Source organism: Myotis davidii, unplaced genomic scaffold (genome assembly GCF_000327345.1).
Source record: "Myotis davidii unplaced genomic scaffold, ASM32734v1 scaffold921, whole genome shotgun sequence".
Lineage (NCBI taxonomy): Eukaryota > Metazoa > Chordata > Mammalia > Chiroptera > Vespertilionidae > Myotis > Myotis davidii.
In genome coordinates this window covers 146,512-171,475 of record NW_006291191.1, presented here as the reverse complement: position 1 = coordinate 171,475, position 24,964 = coordinate 146,512, and the positions used below count along the sequence as shown (strand labels likewise).

Below are 24,964 nucleotides of genomic sequence, written 5' to 3'. Positions count from 1 at the left end.
GGCAGGAAAATGTTTGTAACCTGAGAAGAGGCCGTTCACACCCTGTCAGGAAAGACCACTTATGCAAATACTGGCTATTTCCCTATCGGTGCTGCTTCTCTGCCGCGGGCCTCAGGGCATCAGATTAAAAGCGCTGGAGGCTGTTCTCCCGGGAGCAGCCCCCACCCAGGGCTCATGGGAGGGAGTTGGTGGGTGAATATGCTGGTTCCCTCACCCTCGGGTGGGATAATGGTGGTGCACACGCTGCATGGTCTCCTCTTGTTGCCTTTGGTACTGAACCCGGTGACCCACAGCAGGACCTATGTGCGGTCCTTCTCCTCCCGGTCTCACTTCCCCACCCCCTTCCTAGTGCTCCCTGAGATCATCTCAAATCCTTGTCAATGATGCCTTCCTTCCCCAAACTTTCCCAGGCCACCTACAGGTGTTGTCCAAATTCCATGCCCACCCCAGTCTCCCCCAGCCTTCTCCCAGCCCAGTCCATCTGTTCTTCAAACACACCTCAAGCTCTCCCCCGTGGGCAAACTTTCGTCCTCATCCATGTTGCTACCCCCTTTCCTCTTTGCTGCGTACCTTCCTTCCGGCAGAGCTTTTAAGACCCAGATCCTGCCTCCTCCAGGAAGCCTTCCCTGAACTTTCCAGCTTTCAGTGCCATCAGCTTCTGGTCTGTGCAGGGGCTTATCCTACCTGCTCCAGCAGGAGGCACTTCCTCGTGGCAGCCTTGCATGGTCACCATCTCCTGACAGAACAGTCAGGCCTGCACTCAGTTTGGACACTTCCTAGTTATGTGACCCGGGCAATCTCTGCAGCTGTCCTGAGCCCCGATTTCCTCGGCAGCTACCACTTATTAAGCTGTTACTCTATGTACGTGTGGTCTCGGGCGGCCTTGCACAGCAGCACAGGTTGTGCACTATAAAACCCAGGGTACGATGTATTCTGTACATGATGGAGACCCTTAGATTTTCACAGGATGTTTGTTGGGAAGCACCAGAGGTAATAGGGTTGCAAAGCTGATGGGGCTTAGGCTATGATGGGTGCTCACTGAGTATGAACTCCTTTTCCTCCTCCCTTATCCTGCGACCTCATCTGAAGTAGGAACCATCATCAGGCAGGGAGGAAACCCGGATCACTGAACCCCCAAACACGGCTCAGCAGAGCGCCTACAGCACGGGGTGATAAGCAGAGACCCCGGGATTGGAAAGACCCAGATCCAGGTCCTCACACGCCCGCCTCTCACTGTCCTGGGGGGAAGGTTTTCTGAGCGCGTGTCCTCGCCTCTAAATTAAAGGAGCAGCACTGCCCCAGGGCCTGTCGGAGAACTAAAGGGAATAACAGGGCGAGTTACTGTACCTGCCCTGTCCACCTACTCCTTGTCCTAGAATTCACCTGATTTTTTCCTCAAAGTAGGCTCTGTCTTTACTTACACAAATTGTGTCTGTGAAATCATGAGTTTGGTATTCTGGCCATTTTTTTTCTAATTACCTACAAAATAAATACTATTTAAAAGGAGTACTTACCAGCATACTGCCTAAAATGACCTCGAATAGAAACGTGGTAAACACACCTCACTTAAAACAGACAACATCGTAACAGTGATGCTAACTGCGACATGAATAATGCTTGACTCTGTGCCAGACCCTGTTTTAGGTGTTTTGCAGATAATAACTCGTTTAACCTTCACAGCAGCACCATGATGTCAGCACTGCTATTCGCCCCCACTGTACAGGTGAGGACATGGAGGCACAGGTAGGAGGTAGTGGAGCCAAAACTCAAACCCAAGAAGGTTGGCTCCAGAGTCCATGATTTTAAAACTGCACAACCACGCCCTGATCGGTGGCTCCGTTGGTTGGAGCATCATCCCATACACCAAAAGGCTGCAGGTTCGATCCCAGGTCAGGGCACATCCCTAGCTTGTGGGTTCGATCCCTGGTCGGGGCGTGTATGGGAGGCAATTGATTGCTCTCTCTCTCTCACATCAATGTGCTCTCCCCCCCCTCCCGCCCTCTTTCTCTCTCTCTAAAATCAATTTAAAAAACTATCCTCAGGTTAGAATTAAAACAAAACTGTACAGTCAAGTCCACTGTTTACATCACCGCCTTTTACCTAGACTCCAGCGCTACCAGGAGCTCCTGGATTCATGCCTGCGCAACCTGTGCTGCTGTGCACGGCAGCCCGAGAGCACCGGTGTACAAAAAACTCACTGAACGGTAGCCACGCTCCTATCATGTCCTTGCTCTTCTTGTGGTTCATGTCATTATCACCATGAACCCTGGCAGCAGGGCCTTCAGGGACGGGGGGATGCCACTTACCGATTATGCATCCCGTAGCCCTGCGGCTGCACGCTGGCCGAGACAACCACCACCAGCCCTGGGAGCCCGTAGCCAAAGGCACAGAGATACTGCATCTTGACGTTGCGGGAGTTGAAGTAATTCACCACCTTGAGGTTCCTGACCATGAGGAAGAGCATCACGGCCTCCACCAGCATCCAGAAGAAGCAGGCGAGGAAGAGGTAGTGCAGCAAGCCCGCGATGATGGCACAGCCTATCTGAAAGGAGAAGCGTGTGCTCTCAGGACTCCCTGCCTCTCCCAAGGGCCAGGTTCAGAGGATGAGGGCAGGAGAGGGACTACTTTGCGGGCATTCCCCAAACACAGCCCATTCCCTGATTCATTCATTCATTCATTCATTTCACAAATATTTATGAGAGAGTCTCCATCAGGGGCTGCGCCCTCCCTGAGGTAGGGTGACCACTCGTCCTGGTTTGCCTGGGACTGAGTTTTCCAAGGACATTGGACTGTCGATGCTAACCCTGGGAGCATTTGGGGGTAAAAACGGGTAGATGTTCACCCTACTTTAGGAGATGACTGAAGATATGGGGGTGGGGAGGGGAGGTTCACGAACTGTAGCCACTGGACTGGCTGCCTGTTTTATAAATAACGTTTCATGGGCACACAGCCACACCCATGGATGTATCCTCTGTGGCTGTTTTCAGACCAAAACAGCAGATTTGAGTAGTTGCAGCAGAAATCGTAGGATCCGTAAAGCCGACTGGATCCTATCTGGGTCTATAGAAGCTTGCCCAATGCTGGCCTCATGGTGGGAGTGGGGTGCAACTACCAGCATTTAGTTCCCAAAGGGACTGGGCAGCCAAGCATCCCGCAGGGAGAGGAGTGGCTCTGCACAAGGAATGGTCCATAGTGCTGCTTCGGGGAAAACCCTGAGAGCCTCCTGTATTTCGGGCACAGTTCTGGGGATCAACGGGCCCCAGTTCTTGCTCTCACAGGGCACACAGTCTACTGGCAAAAGTAGATACACAATAAAATGATAAATAATGGTTTCAAGTAAGAGCTGGGAAGGAATGCAACATGGAGTGGTAAGCTGAGTTTCCCAGCTGTTGCTGTATTGACAGCTGTAATGCTGTTGCCAGGTTATTTTCTGTCTTGGGGGGGGGCTGTCCTGTGTGTGGCAGCATCCCTGGCCTCTGCCCACGAGATGCCAGTGGTACCCTCTCCCAGTGGTGACAGTCAATAATGTCTCCAGATAGTGCTAAGTGTCCTCCAAGGGGGCAGAATCAGCCCAGGCGAGAACCCATGGTTTAAAGAGTAAGAGGAGGGACCGTCCGCCACAATATATAATATGATCAGGGGGATGATTTTAAACTGAGACCAATTATAAGGAGTCAACCAGATGAGGTACTGGAGGATGAGTACTATGAAGAGGGCATAGCATGTGCAAAGGTCGTGAGGCGGGAACTACTACAGAGGGAGTTGGGTAGGGATGAGCAGAGGCAGATGTGGAGATCATGGGGCTGGATGGGGCCATAGCCTGAGGGATGTGAGACCTGGTTGTCGGTCTTGTCTACACCGGTGAGGAAGAGAAACTTGGCCAAGAAGAGGCACACGCAGAGGTGCAGGTGGAGGTAGGTGTTGCGGTTGCGGATGGCACGACACAGCAGGAAAGTGGCGATGGCCAAGAGGAGACACACCAGGGAGATGATCATGCCCACGTGGCTAATGACGTACAAGGAGAAATCCATCTGTCAGGAAAAAGATACTCCACTCAGACAGAGAAACATTCTCCTGGGCAGGAAAAGGAATGATACAGACTCCTGACTTGGGCAGAAAGAGCTTGGGGAACTTCTCTTCCTCTGACATCAGAGTAAACTAGCTATTGTCCATCGTCATTCTTTGGCATCTATAAGCATCCGTCAGCACCCATTCCCACCCTGTCCCATACCCCACCCACATATTACTAGGGCAGGTTGTCTACAAACTACACTTCCCAGAATCTCTTGGGGCTAAGGTCCTGGATGTCACTCAGGTTCTCCCATGCGATGCCTGCATGGAAGTCTGCGAAGACAGATACCAGCTTTCTGCAGTCAGGAGTGAGCTGTGGCTGGACACCACATTCCAACTGTCCAGTTTTTAATTCCAATGGATGGGGAGAAGCCTGACAGCAGTCATTTTTATCTTCTGATTGCAGCGGCAGAGGGGTGATCCTAAAGCCAAAATCCAAGTGGCAGCTCCCTGACTTCAACTGCTCCATCCCTTCCCGGGAGCACCCAGGTCCCTGTGTTCAATCCCCTGCTGCTTGAAATACCTAGAGGGGTTCCTACTTCCTGCACTGAACCAGGACTGATGCATACATGTTCAGAGATGCCAGCTTCCGGGAGTGGAAATGACAAGCTGCGTCCTTCCCATTAACCATTATTCATCAACCATTTTAGACTAATTTTAAACTTATTTGAGTGTCCTCTGTGTATCAAAGGTGTGTAATGCTGTGCCAGGCACCACCTCATGAGCTCCTCTTGACAACATGGTAACCCAGTAGCTAAAAAAACAGTCCACAATTCTGCTGGTTTCTAGTTGTATGAGCTTGAACAGGACACTTAATTGCTCCATGCCTTAGTTTCTTCATCTGTTCAAAAGGGGATGCTAATAGTAACTACCTTATGGGATTGCTTTAAGATTTTAGGAGCATTCAATGAAAATACTGGAATTACTTACAACTGTGCCACAGCATATGATGTGCTGTGGAAGTGTTAGCTGTCATCATTTTTTTCTTATTCTCAATTTTGAGATGAAAGAACTGGGTTCAGGCTCAGAGAGGCTAAGTGATTTGCCCAAGGAAACACAGCCAGGACGTGATACAGACAGGACTTAAAACTAGGTCTGTCTTGCTTGGGATCTGATTCTCCTAAATCCTATGCATTGTATTTCTCTAAATAGCATTCAAGGCCCTCCTGGCAGAAAATTGAACCTCAGATCTGGCATGAGAGGCGAGGATACTCACCACTGCACTAAGGAGGTTCTCTTTCTGCTGTCTCAAATCTACCCGCTCACCAAGTCTCATTTCATACTCTATTTCCTTCCTGATCGATCACCAGCTCTCACTGATACATCTGAATTCCCACCGCCTCTTGCACCATTTGAATAATTTAGTAGAAAGAGACCTCTGGATCCAAATTGTCCTGAGTTCAAATCCCACCTCTACCAATGACAAGCTTCATGACTAGGCAGACTACTGAGCCTCAGTCTCCCATCCTATAAAATGGGTCTAAAGCTAACAAGTTAAAACAAAGGGTCCAGTACATAATAGGTGCTCATTAAATGGAATCTGTGATTGGTATTGTGCCTGCACCTATTTAGGGTCATTTCTCATTTGATATATGAATGTCATGGCTTCCCAAGCAGACCACGAATTCCCTCTGTCCCCATGACTCACTCACATAACACACACCATGAGGGGCACACACAGATGCTTAGTCAATGTTTCCCAATCATGAGTGGGGAACCAGAGCACCGAGGGTCAGCACTGACCGTGAGCTCCCCAGAAGCCATGATGATGGCCAGGTTCGCCAGTCGATTACAGCTGCAGACGGTGTACAGCTCTGAAGCTTCAAGGACCACACAGCCAGATGGTGTCCACCTACCGCTCCCCACGTCTGTGCTCCAGGAAACACAGATGGGCCTCTCAAACTTCTGCTTTGGCTGAAAATGCAAAGGCTCTTGGTCACCTGAGAGCCCCTCTTGAATGGACTCAATGTGATCACTTAAGAGTCATTTGGGACAAGAAGATGCAGGGATGTTCTGTAGGGAACGGGGGAAAATGCTGATATTTCAAAGTGCAGTGACGAAAAGCAATGTCTTGGATGCCAGACCTATCTCTTCCTCCGGCTTGGTCATAGCTAATGTAAATAAAGTCCACGTGTATGTTCTTGCGTCAATGTTACATCATCTGAACTAAATGTTACTCATTGAGGAAAGGAAGAACACCTCATAGAAAGAGAAGAGCTCTGCCCTGGCCTGCAGCTCGGTTGATTGGAGCATCATACTGCACACTAAAAGGTTTCGGGTTCGATTCCTGGTTGAGGCACATACCTAGGTTTTGGGTTTGATCCCTGGTCGGGGCATGTTATGGGAGGCAACTGATTGATATTCCTCTCTCACCTTGATCTCTCTCTCTCTCTTTCTCCCCCTTCCTCTTTCTCTAAAATCCTCAGGTGAAGATTTAGAAACAAAAAGAAGTAGAAGGGCTCATTCTTCGAGAATGGGCTGGCATTGCTAGTCATTGGGTTCCTATGAGAAATGAGAGTCAAGCCTGTCAATGGGTAGGTGGGGACCCAGTGAGGACCTCTTCACAAACCTCGATGTTCTCCAGGGTGTAGATGACTGGGTCAGAGAACCCATCTTTCTTCTCTCCCGTCATGATGCCCCCAATGATGCGAGAATTCATCTTCAGCTTCCTCTTGGAGTTGGTCAAGGGGGTCTGAGGGTCTTGGAAGAAGCTCTCATCGAGCACAGACTCCATACCCGCAAAGGAGACAAAAGCCACCCCAGTGGTTCCTGCAAGTTCCCCAAGGGCAAAAAAATAAAATAAAAAGGAATCGTTTGCTCAGTAGGTATCACAGATGGCCCGACACATGTATGCTTTAGTACCCTGTACATCGTCACTGGCCTGCTCTGAGGATTGACACACCAGTGGATTCCCAGGTGATTCTCAGCAGAACCATAAAAAGAAAATCCCGAGGACCTATCACCTGGAGAAATCTGGGCAACCTTCACAAAATAAATTTGAATTTGTACTTTTAGGAGACGGTTTGACTCAGCGGTGGGAACTAACGTCCCCTCCCACGTTTTTGGTTATTCTCTTTCAGTCTCTTGGGTGGTCTCAATGTTGATGGTCTCCAGGGATGTGTCCTAGGCTGCCCCTATGCCCTTCAGAGAGCAATACTAGTAGATCAGGGGGTGGCTGACAATGGCCAACAAGCCTATCGAGCCATTGCTTGGGCTTTGTTTTTCCTAAATAAAAGTTGTATTGCAACAGAGCCACATGCTTTTATTTACGTATTGTCTATGGATGCCTTTGCACTATGGCGGCAGAGATGAGTAATTGGGACAGAGATTGTAGTGCCCTCAACCCCTAGAACAATTACCAACCAGCCCTCTACAAGGAAAGCTTGCCAACACCGATACAAATTGGCACTGTCCCTGGAAGTACAGTAGGAGCCACATGTGTGATTTTAAATTTTCTAGTGGTGACATTTTAGGAAAGGGAAAAAACAAGCAAAATGAATTATAATAATTTTTAACGCACATGCCAAACAACATTTTGACATGCAATCAGTATAAACAACTATTAATGAGATCTTTCACATCCTTTTCTTTCTTTTTTTCACCACGCTTTTGGAATTGGCATTTATTTTACATTTACAGCTTTGCCACTTTTCAAGTGCTCAGTGACCAGATGTGGCCAGTAGCTGCTGCACTGGAGAGGGAAGCTCTCGATACTGCAGTCTCGTGAGAGTATCTATTTAATGTCTGATCTCCCTAGCAGATGGAAAGGTCCCTGAGGCCACAGACTGTTTCTACCTCCACCATCAGGAGTCCCTCACTGCCTGGCACAGGTCTTGGCACATAGGAGGTGATCCATATTTGCTGATTGAACCACTCAAACACCCTCCTTGACTCTCACGAGCAGGTCTGTACCTGTAGATTCAGATTCTTCGATTGTGGAACAGCCGATCTTCATCTCATCCCCTTTGGCTTTCAAGTTGAAGGTCACATTCTCCTCAGAGCATTCTTCCTTGATAACTTTGCTCTCAATATCTAAAAAGAGAAAGGGAAGCTTTGCATGACATCACCCAGAAAGTGGGTGGAGTTGGGTTTCAGACACAGGTTCGCATCCCTGGTTGCAAGCCAAGGAAAGAACAGAAAGGCCAGGTGGTCCTGGGCACGCACTACAGCCCCTTCATGAACAACAGGTGTGTGGGAGCAGCAACCGTGAGGAGCCCAGTCAGCTCTAGGAGCAAGCTCTCACATCGTAGGGGATGCATCGGGGAAAGACAGGCTGAAGTCAACAGTGAAGAAGACTACAGTGTTGAGACACTGCTGCTACTCCAAATTTAGACGGGTTTCCCAAAGCCAAAGAGAACAGGATGGGACTGGGATAAGCCCAGCCTGCGGACAAGGGCTCAGGTTCTGCAGTCAGATGACGTGAACTGGGAGGCCCCGCTCTGCTGCTCACCAGCCGTGTAAACCTGAGCAAGGTCTTAACCTCTCTGAACCTCAGGTTTCTCACCTGGACCATGGCCATAGGACTCTTCATGAAAACACAATACGTAATGGAACCAGAGGAACCCTTTAAAAATATAAGCAATGCCATGCCTGTTCCCAGACTCTCCAATTCTGCCTCTCCCCGCCCCCAGCTTACTTCAAATAAAATCCTGTGTCCCTACATTTATCTACAAAACCTGCCTCTCCCTTTTCTGACTCCTTCTCCTGCAGCTTTTACCGTCCTCTCCTCCACATCAGCCATGCTGGCCTTCTTAGCGCTCCCTGAACTCGCCAAGTAGTCCCACATTTGCTCTCTCTCCAAATATAGGGTGTCCCCAAAAATGTATACACACACTTTGAATAATTATAAAGGCAGTGTTGATTAAAATGTATTTCGTTTTCAAAAACTGAGCACCGGCAGTTAAAGTGTGCATACATTTTTAGGATGCCCCATATTTACGTGGCTCCCTTCCCTCAGGTCCCCACCCCAGTGAGACTTCCCCTAACCACACTCTGTAAGACAGCAACACTCACCCTTATCCTGACCCTCTCTAGCCTCCTTATCCTGGTGCATTTTTTCTCTATAGCACTAGTTCTATCTGGTATACAGATGTCTGTTTCTCTGACTCAACTCACTAAAATATAAGATTCATGAGGCCAGTCTTATTCACTACTGGTAGCAGTCCACCAAATACTCTATTTCCACATCTTGACCTCCCAGGCACCTATCAGGATAGAAAATCAGAAGGTTGTGTGACTGACCCTAGAACAAGTACCATGAGTGGGGTACTGCCATAAAAGGTCTACAGCACTCAGGATTCCCAAGGGGTCACAGATCACATATGTTCAGGGTGTATCAGTCAGGAGAGGATCAGTTAGGCCTCAGTAACAAACAACCCCAAATCTTAGTGGATTAAAAATAACAATAATTTCCCATCAGTGCGTTGACTTGGGATGGTGCTCTGTTTTGTCCTTACACTGAGACCTGCACAGATGGACAAACTGTGATCTGAAACATGACCTGTCGGTAGGGCAGAGGGAAAGAAAGCTCTGGAAGGTCTCACACTGGCAACTATTCCATTCACAATCCATTGATCAGGACTAGTCACAAAATCCCACCTACGTCCAAGCCAGGAAGGACCGTCCTACCAATTTGAACACAGCAAGTGACTATCCTCCCTTAACACCTGGCATAGAGCAGGCACTTTGCAAGTGCTTATTGAGTGAATTAATGACACACTCCAGACGCAGTGCCGGGCAACACACACACAGCGCCCAGCACTCAGTCTATGAGAAGTGTTGATACTATGATTAGAGCTGCTTTGCTATGAGTTCACAGGTTTGAGACAGTTGGGAACATGGCATATGGAGAATCACATCGCCGAAGTCGCTCCTCAAAACCAGCACCAGGTGTGACCTTGCCATGAAGGATATGTCCTACCCAAGCGCTCCGTCCGAACAGTCTGACTGCTGTTCGTTGAGGGTTTCAGAAAAGCTGCCAAAGCGGTGCTTTCCACACTCTCCAGTAAGACAGTGGCCAGCGTGGATGTCTGATCTTTGGTGAAGTTGGACCACGTGGATGTTTGTTCGAGCACAGAGGCAAAGCTCTCAGCCGTACTCTGCAAAGAAAGGGGTGTTTGCTTGCTTTTTCTTGTCCTCTCCCCTTCTCTGTCTGTCTCTCAGTCTCTCTGTTTTTCTGTGTGTCTCTTCTCTCTCTCATCCATGAAATAGCAACATCCCTCTCTCATCAAGAGAGTGTTTTCTAGCCCTAGCCTGTTTTGTTCAGTGGTTAGAGCATTGGCTGGTGGACTAAAGGGTCCCAGGTTCAATTCCAGTCAAGGGCACATACCTCAGTTACAGGCTTGATCCCCGGCCCAGTTGGGGCAAGTGGGAAGCAACCATTGATGTGTCTCTCACACGTGTATGTTTCTCTCTGACATTGATGTTTCTTTTTCTCTGTCTCTCCCCCTCTCTTTCATTCTCTCTAAAAATCAATGGGAAAATATCCTCATGTGAGGATTAACAAAAATAAAATAATTTTTAAAGAGTAATCCAATCCCCTATTTTTTTTAAAAAAATAGATGAGTGGATAAACAAGCTATGGCCCAGCCATTCAGGGGAATATTATTCAGCCATGAAAAAGAGTGAGGCACTGGCACTCATTGCAGCATGGATGGATCTTGAACACAGGATGCTCAGTGAGAGAAGCCAGACACAAAAGGCCACACAATGTGTGCTTCCATTTATGTGACATGTCCAGAGCAGGCACATCCACAGGGACAGGAAGTAGATGAGTGGTTGCTCGGTTGGGGGGGCAGGGTGGAATGAGGAGAGATGCTTATGCAGTTTCCTTTTGGATGGTAAGGATGTTCTAGATGTTCTAGAACTATAGTAGAACTATAGTGGTGATGTTTGCTCAACCATGTGAATGTGCTAAATGTCACTAATAGTTCCCCCCAAAAGGGCATGGAGCTATCGATAAACACAACATTAACAACTCTCAAAGGTACTGTGCTAAGTGAAAAAAGCCAGACGCAAAGGGCTCCTATGTGTGACCCCATTTACATGATGTTTTAAAAAGATAAAACTATAATGACAGAACAGATCAGGGATTTTTTTGAGCCCAGTGGTGGACAGAGAATGAGATTATAAAGGGGAAGCCCAAGGAAGTCTGGGGCTGAGGGTAGGGGTAGGGGGTGGGGGATTAGAAGTGTTCTGTGTTCTGATTGTAGTGGTACCTACACCCATCTACTCAGTTAATGATCAAACATGTAAAATTGTCCAGAAAAGGGCAATTCTGCTGTATGTTAACTTTTATTTCTTTGTTCTGTTTTTCACGCTATGTTAACTTTTCAAGCCTCACAACTTTCATAAATTAAATGTGAACTCACAGCTCAATTATAAAGAGGACTTTCTGCACCCCGGAGAGATTCAAACCATGAAACACAACGACAAAGGCGTCATTACCTTCAGAGAAACGGCAGTGGTTTTATTTGCACAGTTCTCATCCAGAACGCTGAAGGTGGCATTCATGAGTGCACAAAATGAAACCTGTGCAAAAGGGAAGAGCATTTGTGAGCACTGATCTGTCCTTCCCCCACGCATTCAAGGTACAGACTGGGCCACCACGTCCACTGCATGGGGTGGCCCTCGGTCCCTGAGGCGTCATGAGTCTCTAGAATCCTCAGGGAAATACAAACTCACCATATGATCCGAACTGGAGCCACAGCACTTTTCTCTTCCATGAATAAAACATCAGACACACATGAAAGCAGAACTATATAGTGGGGTGAAAATATGGGGAGATGTGTGAAAAAAATCAGTGGCTAAATGGAATATCACTCAGCCATAAAAAGGAGTGGAGCTCTGACACTCGCTACAACATGGATGGACCTTGAACACATGATGCTCAGAGAGAGAAGCCAGGCCCAAAAGGCCATACAGTGTGTGATTCCATGTATGTGACATGTCCAGCACAGGCACATCGATGGACATAGAAAGTAGGTTAGTGTTAGGGCTGAGGTTAGGGTGGAGGAAGGGACAAAGGGAGAGGTGGGAACTGCTGGTTTTGGCATAGCCTTTTCCCTGGTTTCACCAGAACTGCATCAGGCCGTCTGTCTTGTTCCCTTGTTACTAAATCATGACACCTGTTTACCTGGGACACAGATGGGCCCCTTATACTTAGATTTACTCTTTGGGGTGCAGACGCCCTTGAGTCTCCTTTTGAGTTACAGGGCAGACTTGATCTTGGCCCTGTTCAGTTTCAACAAACTTTGCCATGAATTCCCCACATCGGTCACCTTGCCCAATTACCAGACTAAAAAGGGAAAATAAAGGACCATCCTTTGGGGGCTGCTTGCAAAGGGTGATTGTTCCTACTAGCAGTGAATACAGCTCTGTGGGGCCCTCAAACACCTGGCCACCGAGAGCCTGGCTCATTCTCACTTTCTGCAACAAACCTTGAGGCTCCTCAGTGGATTTCCAAGGATTGGCTTGTCCCGGTAGGTCTCCCTCACTTGGCTCGGGCCTCTGCATCCCACTGGTATCCAACCCATTAAAGAATGATCTCCCTGGGCCTGAGCCTGAAGATTAGGCCTTAGTGCCAGGGACTGGTGATATCTACTCATTTTTTCTCCTTCAGTCCAGGAGAGAGAAAGCCCATCAGCCCGTGACCCAAAACCTCACCATCCAAATTGAAAGGCTTTCTCGTGACTTTTGTTGAAATTTAGCCACAATATCTAGCAGTTCAACTAGTGAGTGTTCTCTGATTGTGAAGCATTTTCTGGCCCATTGTGGTAAGGGCTTTTCTTACACAAGGGGCCAGACAACGCTCAGCAAGCCAGGGCTCCAGCCCAGCCAGCGTCTGCAGGGGTCCCCGTACTCACAAGGTGGCCACAAGCACCCAGCACGGGAGCCACCCCTCCCCACACAGAGGCCAAGGGCCAACCCAGGATGGCCCCCAGGAAGCTGCTTTCCCCTTTCCCATGGCCCCGGTCTCCTGGCTGGCTCGCCATTTCTTGGGAAATTTTCCTGGGGCCAAGAGGCTGACAACTCCAGCATGACGTCAGGAGTTTACCAGGGGAACTATGGACAGAAGCAACACCTGTGGGCGACAGCAAGCTGGCTGATCACAGCACAGAGAGGGGATGGAGTTTGATACATCAGCCTCCAAGAACAATAGTGGCTTCTAGCCAGTGGTTTGTGCTGGTTAAGGCCATTGAATCCAAAGCAGAAAACAACTTAATGGGCTCTCTTCTCTATGCAAGAACATTCCAGGATGAACTGGTGGTCAGCTTGTTTCATTAGATATCAACTGTCATGTTAAGTGCCGGGATTCGTTTTGCCTAACAATTGTACACTTTAAAATGGTTTAAATGTTGAATCTTATGTGTGTTTTTACCACAATTAAAAACAACAACAACAACAACAACAAAAAACGGTGGTCCAAAGTGAATGGGAATCCTAAATTAATGTCCAAGCTCGGATTTAAGGTAGTGACCTCAATCCCTGAAAATGCTTATGAAGGCTTGACCCACTACAATGACAGTGACTTCATTAGAGAGCCAGGACGTCCACATTCCTCTTTGGCTGGCCTGGGGGCTGTGTTACACTCATCTTCTGTCACACACATGCAGCTCCAACACCTTTACTGGTCGTGAGACCCCAACATCTTTTCTTCTTTTAATAAAAGAATTCCCAAGTTTTAAATAAGCAAGTGCCCTCCCTCCTAGACTTTCCTTTTGGCTCTGTGATCAAGTGACTAATGTCTGGCCAATGAGGTACAAGCAGAGGTGATACTGCATCATAGTCTTAAAGGGAAGGATAGTGCCTTTCACTTTCTGTTCTCCCCTGCCCACCAGCTGGAATGCAGACGTGATGGCAGGGGCTGCAGCAGCCATCTTGGACCACAGCGAGGGAGTCTTGTATTAATGATGGCAGACCGTTATGGAGCCATATCAGCTCTCAGCAGCTTTCACTCAGACTGTCATAAAGAAAGAAAGAAACTGCTGTCTGTTTTGGGGCACTGCTCTGCTCTTTTTATCTTTGTTAAAGGTGTAAACAATATCCTACTTAATTGACTCCCAGGAAAACTCGGTTGATTGGACTTCATCCCAGGCACCAAAAGGTTGCCAGCTTGATTCTCGGTCAAGGCACATGCCCAGGTTGTGGGCTCGATGCCCAGTGGGCGTGCAGAAGGCACCTGATCAGTGTTATGCTTCATATCCATGCTTGTCTCCCTCTCCCTCTCCCTTCCTCTCTTTCTAAGAATCAATTAAAAAATCTTAAAAAAACAAACAAAAATAAAAAACACCTTCAAAAATACTTACATCCTCAGGCTCCACTGTTGCTCCCACTTGGCATAGCAGGACCTGTTTATCGTTGGGGATCACATCTTCTTTACACTTGAAGGGAACTCCTAGGAATGAAACAAAAGCAACCAAATCAGACTTAACCACAGCAAGATATACTGAAGCAAGTCTGATTACGTCATGCCCTGCTGAAAGTCCATCCACTGCCATATTATACAACAGAGGAAACAAGCAAACTATGCACCACCATATCAGAGACTCTGAGATGTTTTATAAACCTCCAAAACCAACAAATCTAAGCAAGGCATTGTTTAGGAATATATACAAGGGAAGAAATCTTTATTTAAGTAGGGTAATTATGAACACCAAGTTCAAAGAGATTCCCTCTGGGGCAGAGACAGGGATGTGGAATGGGGAAGAAGCAAGGACATTGATGATATTCTACTTATGTTGACAAGGGCTTCAGACAGATTCATTTTATTACTGTACTTCATTGCTTACTTATATACATAAGTTACTTATATTTCTAACATTCCAAAGAATCCATCATTTAACATTTTTAAACCTCTTCTGGTTTCCCATTGTTCTTGGCAAAGAAGACTGCAAAACTGTTTGCACGGCTCACAATATCCTGCAGTATCTGACCTCCGCCCACCTTCTCAGATGCAGCTAATATCATTTCTCTTGCCCTTTCTCTGTGTTAGCCTCGGGGCCTTTGAGTGTGATCTTCACACTTCATCTGGATAATTCCTACTTTTCCTTCAAGCTTCAGCTGAAATGCTATTTTCCCCAAGCCTATTAAATATTCCCTTAATCATTCCAAAGTGTTCTAAGATTTTTCAATGGTCACATTCATCGTGGCCATTAAATAATTATTTATGTGCTCTCTGCTTTTTTCCCTAGACTATAAGCTACGTGAGGGCAAGTATCATGTCCACCGTGTCCAGGATTGAATTCTCAGTGTACGGGTCAGATTGATTCATTAACTAATTAATAGATGTTCCAAAAATAATGTATTGAATGAGGGAATTAATGAATGTGTAGTAAATGAATGAATGAATAAAGAGAGAACATGTGGATGAGGTGAAAGCAAGAAAAGGATCCAGAGGTTGGGCAGAGGGAGCAAGACACAGATTCCATTGCCAAGACACACAAGGAGGTGATTACGTTTGCAGCTGAAGTTGCCATATTTCCAGGAGCCTTCCGGATTGGGGCGGAAGCCCACAATGCAGCCACAGCTGTAGGAGCCCAGGGCATTGGTGCAGACAGAATTGGGGCCACATGGTGATGGATCTTGCACACACTCATCAATATCTGCAAAGAACTCGAGAATATCAAACAACCAAAGGAACAAGGAGATTAATTTTTGTCCAGGGATGTCCACGCAACCCTCCATTTACCTCCACATTCCACCTCTTGCTCTGTGAAGTTCAGCCGTCCATTGCTTGGTGCAAAGCCAGGGTGACAGGTACAAAAGTAGCTCCCAAGGGTATTGGTGCATGTTGCATTGAAAGGGCACATATCCAGGCACTCATCAATATCTGTGTAGTGGAGAAAGGGCGTGAAGCAGAGTTGGCCAACAATTCAACAAAAGTCATGCTTCCCATTCTGAAACATGAGTTGTCATTGAACTAATGGCAGCCCAAACAGGGACTACATTTCCCAGAATCCTCGGCATCTGGGTGGGACCATGTAGTAACCCACCCCAACATTCTTTTAACATTGTTTCTGTAAAAGATGACCTGTCAACTAACATATAATAGTTAAACAGCCTGTTTGCTTAAGAATTCTAGGAACTAACTTCAAAAGAAGCCAACCCCAACCTCCAGATCTTCCGGTTCTGGGAGATTTGCTGAGCTTCGATCAGTTATCTGTACAGACTGTGCTGACTTGCACGTAGTCCCGTCAATGGAGAACTCTGAACCCCCTACTTCCGATTTCTTTGTTCTGTTCTGGTTTTTTGTTTGTTTGTTTTGTTTTTGTAATTCCTCCTCTCTCCTTACAAAAACCACTGCCTGTGTCCAATTGTTAAGATGGTCTTTGCAACCTGAGTGCACCATCTTCTTGGGCTTCCAGCTCTTGAATAAACTACTTTCCTTTCACCAACCGTTGTCTCTTCATTACTGGCTTTCCAGTGGTAGGCAGCTGAACCTGGGTTGGGTGTCAGTGTGACCAGTCTTCACTTGTGGAATGTGAAAAGATATGACATTTGTCACTTCTGGGCCAATATGACCAAGAAGTGGGTGTGCCCTCTCTCTCTTGCCCCACCACTGGCTGGGACCAGGGATTCCAAGGTCCTAAGGGATAGAAAAACCAAGACATGTCAGGAGGTTGGACCCTTATTATCACCTTGTAGAGGAAGGCTGCCCATTGGCCCAGTATATCCGTATTGGATTGTTATGAGCATAAAAAATTTCTGTGTTAAGCTAGTGGTTCTCAGCTGGGGGAAATTTGCCTCCCCAGGGAACACTGGGCAATGTCTGGAGACATGTTTTATTGTCAAGACTGGGGGAGGGGGTGCTACTGGGATATAGTAGGTAGAAGCCAAATATCCTACCATGTACAGGACAGCCCCCCACACAAAGAACTATTGAACCCAAAAAGTCAATAGTGCAAAGGTTGAGAAACTCTATCCTAACAAATACAGAGTGGTGTCAGGTCACCATGGCAACACAGGGTTACCTCTCCCACTGAGGGTTTCTGAACCACAGAAGATATATGGAATTGAATGCCCTACAGAAAAGAATTAGGAGTCATCACAAAACATGAAGAATTGCCCTAACTGATTTGGTTCCATGATTGGAGCATCAGCCCTCAGACTGAAGGGTCAAAGTTTCTATTCCAGTCAAAGGCATGTGCCTCAGTTGCAGGCTCAATCCCTGTACCCAGTCTGGATGTGTGTGGGAGGCAACCAATTGATGTGTCTCACTCACATAGATGTTTTTCTCTCTCTTTCCCCCTCCCTTCCACTCTCTCTAAAATTCAATGGAAAAATATCCCAGGTGAGGATTAACAACAACAAAACAAAAAACAAACAAACAAAAAAAAACCAAGCAGCATCCACTAGTCACTTAAGCAGGTATGTGGCACACTGCACTGGACATTACCGTGGAGAACCGGGACAAGATGTCCTTATGATACAAACGTAGACTAATTTGGAGTCATCAAAGGCATGGAAGTGGCCCACAGCTGGAAAGCATGGGGAAGTGGTATTCCTCTTGGTGTTACAGAAAACATCTCTAACCAAAGAGTGAGCTTCCCATTTCCAGACACATTGAAGCCTTGACTAGGCAAGCTCTTGTCAAAAATAGCAGAGAGCGCCCTAACTGGTTTGGCTCAGTGGATAGAATGTCGCCTGTGGACTGAGGGGTCCCGGGTTCGATTCCGGTCAAGGGCATGTATCTGGGTTGCGGGCACATCCCCAGTGGGAGGTGTGCAGGAGGCAGCTGATGGATGTTTCTCTCTCATCAATGTTTCTAACTCTCCATCCCTTTCCCTTCCTCTCTGTAAAAAATCAATAAAACATATTTTTAAAATTCCTTTTGTTGAGACAGTGTGGGAATTTATGTTTTGTATGTGGAGCTGGACTCGTGCATGAATTTCAAAACTTTTGGGCCAAGAGAACCTTTGTTCCTGTGAAGTGAAACCTGAGTAGGTAAGACAAATGAAAGAGGTGATAGTGTGACGAAAAGTGGGGTGGAAGGCCATGGTTTGGCTTTCTTGCCCTTGATCGGGATTCTGAATAGGCTCCCAGGAGCCATTAGAGCTGTATTACCCTCTCTATGGCTCCTTTCGATTTTTATCACTCTACTGATATGCTTCTAAAAATGTCAGCATCTACTGCAGATCAATAAGAAGAAACAGACTAATTAAAAGAAGCATGATTTCCCCTGGGGGATGAGGAACATAAAATATGTTCTGCAGTGTGGCCAATACACTGAGGATGGCCTCCATTAACCCTTTCACTTCCTGTATGCAGTTGAAGTATTCCCTCCCAATGTTCCCCCAGAGGGATGGGTGTTTATTTCTCTTTCCTCTGAACCTAGGCTGGCCCCGACTGTGGCCAATAGAAAGTGCTAGACAACTGCAGAGCCCAGGCCTTATGAGAACTGGCATTTCTGCTTTCTGCCCCTTTGAATGTTCCTTCTTGGAGACCAGCTGCCATGCCATGAGGAAGCCTAAGCAGCCATGTGGAAAGGCCCACGATGAAAATTAGGGGCCCAACTAAGCTCCCAGCCAGAGACCAGCACCAACTACCCGCCACACAAATGAGGCCATTCCAGATCTGCCAGCCATCCTGGTACCCCAGAAAACCCATGTGGCCAACCTGTAACATCACGAGCAAGAACAAAGGGTTGTTGCTATATGCCATTGCGTTTCAGGGTCATTTGACAACCGTTGAGAAGTCCACCTCACGGCTGGGAGAATTACCTGTACATTTGAAAGCCTCTGGTTGCTTGGGGGTCCAAAACTCAGGCGAAATGAACCCAGGCAGGCAGGAGCAACTGTAGTCTCCTGGGATGTTGGTGCAGACAGTATTGGGACCACAAAGAGTCGAATTTCTGGAACATTCATCCACATCTAAGCAGAAAATTGGTCTAAGTCATAAAGATGAAGGAAGCTGAGGCTATAACAGCAGTACACAGCCCACCAGGGACAGAGCCAAGGGGATTCCCTGGCCCTGTCTCACCTTCTTACACACGTTTTCATTGCCATGGAGGGAAGCATTCAAATGCATGTCTATGAGCCACACAACCAGAGGCTCCCATGGTTCAGGGTAAAACCCCAACTCCTCCTTAGAACCAAGGAGACCCTGAGAACCTGCTCCCGGCTAAGCTCACCTCCCTCATCTTCTGCTTCTACTCCCTGTATAACGAGGGATCCAGATTCGTTGATGACCTGCAGGTTCATGAAGACTCTTCTCTCTCACCTGTGTCCCCTCAGAACTCAAACTCATCCACTCCTTCTTTCCCTGGTGAATGCCAGCCCCTCTCTAAGGGATCACTATATTATTAATAATAATAACAACTAAGATGTATCAGAGTGGAGGGTTGGAGGGCAGGACATCTTGGATGTGAACCTAGGCACAGTTCAGGTGCTGACCCTCCTAACTCCTGCCTATTTGACATTGGAAGAGTGACTCCACCACAATGGAGGCTCTGTTTTCTCATCTCAAAAATGAGTATAAAATATCACTTGGGAAGACCGAAGGAGGTCACATATAGAAGAGCTTAGGGCCTTGGCTGAGAGCCTGCCTCCAGGCCTTTGTACCTGCTGTTCCCTCCTCCTGGAACACCCTTCCCCAGACACCCAATATCTCACTCCCTCGGTGTCTTCAGATCTTTCTCAAATACCCACTTCTAATTGTGGTCTTTGCTCTAATAAAATTAGAAACCTTCTCCAGCACTATCTGTCTTCCCTGCCTTATTTGTCTTCATCTCCTTTAACTATTCCAGACACACAATAGATGTGTGCATTTATTTCTGTTACCTGTCTCCCTCCACATGAGATGATAAGTTACAGGAAAATAAATATTTTTGCCGGTGTTTTTCACCATTGTATCTACCATCCCTAGAATAGTGCCTCACATAAATAAAGTAGGTGCTCCAGAAGTATTTGTTGAATGGGTGCATAAGTGAATGAAAGAAAAAAATGAATGATGATTGGCTTTGTAGATGAGGGCTTTGAACTCTCTGAGATCCACCCTGATTCCTGCCCCACCACTGCTGTCTTTGCAAACAGGCTTGGACCTGAATCACCAAAAGACCCCTCCACCTACCTTCACACATTCCTCCTGGGCCATGGAAACTCCTGTTTCCACTGCTGGATTCAAATCCTGAGTTGCAGACACAAGAGTAGCTTCCAAAACTGTTGTGGCAGGTCGCATGCTCTGGGCAAGCTCTGGGATCGGCACATTCATCCACATCTAATGAGTGGAAATGAAAACCCAGATCAAGGCAAGTGAGGAATTGAGGACAGGAGATTGCAAGCAGGAGACCCCCTCTACATGTTCCTAACAGGTGGCACACAGTGCTGCTGCTCCCTAATACCCATGTTCCCCCTTCTTCCTCACATCCAGAGCAGTGAGATGCGCCTGGGGAGAATAAATGTTGGCCAACAGCATGTAAACAAAAGGGTGGCAAATAGTTTCAAAACATAACAATCATAGATTACAGAGGTGTTCATGGTCTTTCACTGCTCCCTGCACCTACACCCTGGGATGTGGGCTCTGCCACTCCTTTTTCTGTAAGATGTGGAGTTGTTCCCCCACCCCTGGATCTAGCTGGCCCAGTGACTTGCATTGGCCAATAGAATGCAGCGAAAGCAATGTGGTGCCAGTTCCAAACTTATACCTCTAGAGCCGTGGTTCTCAACCTGTGGGTCGCGACCCCTTTGGCAGTCAAACGACCCTTTCACAGGGGGCGCCTAAGACCATCCTGCATATCAAATATTTACATTACGATTCATAACAGTAGCAACATTACAATTATGAAATAGCAACGAAAATAATTTTATGGTTGGGTCACAACATGAGGAACTATATTTAAAGGGCCAGAAGGTTGAGAACCACTGCTATAGAGGGTTGTTGTTTCTGCTCATTCTTGGGGTTTCTGTCATATGAACAAACCCTAGGCTAGCCTAACGAAGAATAAAAGACAAAGTGGAAGAGAGATGGATGGCCCCAGATATGTGGACAGCCCAGCCAAGATCAGCAAAACTGACCCCCAGCTGACCGCAGACCCACGAACAACTCCAGTTGAGACCCAAAGAACTGGCCAGCAAAGCCCAACCTCAATTGCCAAGACATGGAACTGAGAGTTAAATAAATGGAGGTGGTTTTTAGCCACTGACTTTCAGCATCATCTGTTAGTCAGCAATAGCTAACTGCTACAAATGGACTGACTTCAAATATCTCTGGCTCCAAGGCAAGAGAATATAATGAGGTTTGAGCATGCCATGCAGTCACTCTCTCCAAATGAACATGGAGAATACAGACTCCCTGCCCCTTGGTGAGAATATTCTGACTGCAGTGTGGGGAACAGAATCAAAGAGCAAGACTGAGACTGCTGTAAACCATATGGTGTTTGGACCAAAGATGGGGAAGAATGGAGAGATTCCAAACCATTTACCAGGTCAGTCACCTGAGACTGATGACTGATTCAGTATGGAAGGAGACAGAGGATCAAGGGAAACTCTCAGGTCTTAATTTAAACACCTTTTAGGAGAAAGTTCTGAAGTTTGGGTCTCCCTACAACAGAGTGTCTCTGCCTTAGCACCACTGACATTTGGGACAGGATCATTCTTGTAGGGAGGTACGTGTGAACAAAACCAGCTCCATTTTTGCGTCCAGATCTCATTTCATTTTAAGTTTCATGCTGTGATTAACCTCACTGTCCTTAGCAAGCAGATCAAAGCCTTCTAGTTGATGAATATCTTTGTTCCTTAAACTGTAGCCACAAATATTTTTGTTAGTAATGGCCAGAATGCCATGGCAACCAAGACAAATATCACACTGGCCATCTGTCACAAGACCACAAGGAGGTATGGCCCCTGGCATTGCTGTACTGCATTCTTTGTCCCTTTCTCTTGTCAATCATTAGTGCCTGAGTTATACTATACAAAAGCACTGTAACAGGGGTCTGGAAGTGGGGAATAATCTGTGCGGACTGGCTGTTCTGATCTAATCTTCCCATAAGTAAGCAACCTGTAATAAATTCTGTCATACTCCATGGAGTTGCCTGCTTTGTTCTTCAGCCTGAAGTTAATTTCTCATTATGGTGGCCAGTGCACCATTGCCCACCATCAGATGATTTTTGATTGTGGGAAGCTGTCCTGTGCTTTGTAGTGTGCCTTACCCTCTAGATGACAATAGCACACACAATCCCACCATCACCACCAGTTGTGGCCATAAAAAATGTCTTTAGACATGGCCAATGTTCCCTGGGAGAAAGAGCACTTGAGAGCTTCCCATACTCTCAAGTACTTCCTTACCCCACTGCTTAATTCATCGTAAGATCTCAACAAGAGTTCAAATCCCAGTTCTTCCACTTTAATGACTGTGTGTCCTTGAGCAAGTGACTTCATCTCCCTGAACCTCCATTTCCTCAGTCTTACCATGAGGATCAGCAACCCTATCTCATAGGATCATCAAATGAAGTGATGCTTCGTTAAGTAGGTAAGTGAAGAAGAGCCGGTCCTCCATACCTTCACAGAGAGAGTTGTTAAAGATGAATCCATCTTGGCAGTGGCAACTGTAGCTTCCCAAAGAGTTGGCACACTCAGAACGCTCTGGGCAGACTCCACTGTCGAGGCATTCATCGATGTCTGCGGAGCAGCAGAGGAGAGTGAGCAGACAGAAGACTGGCTGTCCAAGGTTAAATACACATGTGCCCAACTCAGTGGTAGCTAGCCGCCAAAGACCCATGCAGAGCCCAGGAGCATTACCTGTGCAGGAGAAATGGCCGGGCTTTTCCAGGCTCCAGTTATCCCCAGTGGGAGAAGAGAAACCAGGCAAGCAGCTGCACTTGTACCTCCCCGGCAGGTTTTTGCAGACTGAGTTAGAACCACATTTTGAGGGACTTGAAGAACATTCATCTACATCTAGACAGAGAAAGAGCCAGAGTTACAAATCTGCCTCATCCTGTATAAAAAAACTGTATTTTCAAAGATGATTATAAAGTCTTCCATTCCTTATGCCCTTCATTTAGTGCGAATTTGGTACTCCTTTCATCAAGCAGCAGGTCTATGTTCCCTCCCCTTGAATCTGAGCATGCTTTCGACTATGGAGGAAGTGACACTCAAGGTTATAAAAAAAGCATGCATTGTTCTCTTGAGATACGCATTCTTAGAGCTCAGCCGCCATAATGTGAGGAAGCCCAACGAGTCATGAAAAAGCAGCCCGCGTGGAGAAGAACTAAGACCTCCAGCCCACAGGCCTGGTGGAGCAGCCAGCCAACAGCCAGCACCAACTTGTCAGCCATGTGAGTGGGCCCTCTTCAAAGTGGGTCCTCTAACTCCCACATGAGCCAACGCAACTGACACTGTGGCACAGAGACAAGCTGTCCTCACCAAACTCAACCCCAATTGTGGATTCATTCATGAACAAAATAAATGGTTGTTATTGTTTTAGGCACTAGGTTTGCAGTTGTCTATTACCCAGTCGAGAACACCTTGCAAAACCACCTCTAGGAACTTACTCATTGAGGCACCCATTGAATTGTGCAATTGTGGTACCATGGGGTGGCCCTGCTCTATCAAGCCACCCTGAACAAACACTTGCTGTGTACCTTCATGTAAATAAAACTTCGAGGCAAATCTCCTATAGCTCTCTCCTGGCAAATTGAACCTCTCCTAAAGAGAAATCTGGAACTCCACTGTCCGCCAAGATAAGATCACAGGGATATTCATCTCAGCTTTGCTTGAAGTTATAAAACTTGAGGAACAACCTAAGTGTCAATAACAGGATGATAAAATCTCGAGATGACATAAAGAATAACATGTTCCTTCATTTGACAAATATCTATTGATGCATTGTACTGGGGGTCACAGACATAGAGTGGACAAAATCCTGGCTGTAGTATCCATCACTTTCTAGATGAGGAATGTTCATTTCACCCCAAATTTAAAAACCAGGGCCCACCAGCACTACTGAGCTCACTGAATAACCCATGAACTATAACGCAAAGAAAGATGGTTGGGGCTCCCTGGGAGCTATAATGATAGAAATGATTTATTTTTTTCAGCCAACTACAGCCCACGGGTCAAATTCAGTCCACCACATCCACTTTGTGTGAACAAAGTTTTATTAGCACACAGTCACATCCATTCATTTATGTATCATCTACGGCTGCTTTTGCAATACAGCTGGAGCATTGAGTAGTCATGACAGAGATTGTAAGGCTTACCACCTCCAAAATATCTGGCCCCAGACAGAAAAAGTTTACAGACCCCTGATCCTATTCAAAGGCACAGACAGATCTTTATTGCCAAGAGGAGAATTGGGGTCTAAATATAAGAAATGCAGACAAAGAACTTAGCTCATTCTGAGAACTATTTGAGTTTATATTATTTATGTTAATAGTAGCTCTTGGAATTGTATATGTGCCTAGCACACTGCAAACATTATTGCATTTATTCTTCCCAACTATCCTTGGAGGTAAATGCTCTTAAATACTAGTACCTATTTTACAGATAGAAACATTGAAGCTTGGAGAGATTAAATTCATTTCCTTAATACCTCACAACTAGAGTGTGGCAAATAAGTAATGTGTGAAGAGACCGCCACTAGAGTCAGAAAGACCTGGGTTTGAATTTCAGTTCAACTGCATGACGCTACACAAGTCGTTTCAGCTCTTGGAGCCTTAATTTCCTCATCTTTCCAATGGAGACGCATCCCACTGCTATACTCGATTACATGGGGAAATTCACCTAAAGCCCTTTCACAGGGCCTGGCACTCAATAGGTGTTAGAAAATGTTATTATCTACATCGAGAGGCAGAAGAAGGGTCCCCAACATGAGATCAGTGGATATTGATAAATAGCATGTTCTTTATTTTTATTTATTATAATGTTAATCTCTAATCATTGACAATGTTAATGACCAG

At 46.6% G+C, this 24,964-nt stretch overlaps 1 protein-coding gene across 1 annotated transcript in view; it reads right to left on the bottom strand.

Annotated features, from left to right (window-relative positions):
* The window catches only part of ADGRE1 (adhesion G protein-coupled receptor E1), a 49,546-nt gene that overhangs the window by 10,925 nt on the left and 13,657 nt on the right, over positions 1–24,964 (bottom strand). The window contains exons 4-17 of the mRNA XM_006764327.2: positions 22,806–22,961; positions 22,566–22,685; positions 20,140–20,286; positions 18,792–18,941; positions 15,761–15,901; positions 15,528–15,674; positions 14,379–14,467; positions 11,518–11,601; positions 9,992–10,169; positions 7,984–8,103; positions 6,641–6,840; positions 5,815–5,985; positions 3,837–4,031; positions 2,307–2,542 (exon numbers count right to left, since the gene is read on the bottom strand). Of these exons, the coding sequence (XP_006764390.1) occupies positions 2,307–2,542; positions 3,837–4,031; positions 5,815–5,985; positions 6,641–6,840; positions 7,984–8,103; positions 9,992–10,169; positions 11,518–11,601; positions 14,379–14,467; positions 15,528–15,674; positions 15,761–15,901; positions 18,792–18,941; positions 20,140–20,286; positions 22,566–22,685; positions 22,806–22,961 (2,134 nt within the window). The remainder of the gene's footprint in view (positions 1–2,306; positions 2,543–3,836; positions 4,032–5,814; positions 5,986–6,640; positions 6,841–7,983; positions 8,104–9,991; positions 10,170–11,517; positions 11,602–14,378; positions 14,468–15,527; positions 15,675–15,760; positions 15,902–18,791; positions 18,942–20,139; positions 20,287–22,565; positions 22,686–22,805; positions 22,962–24,964) is intronic.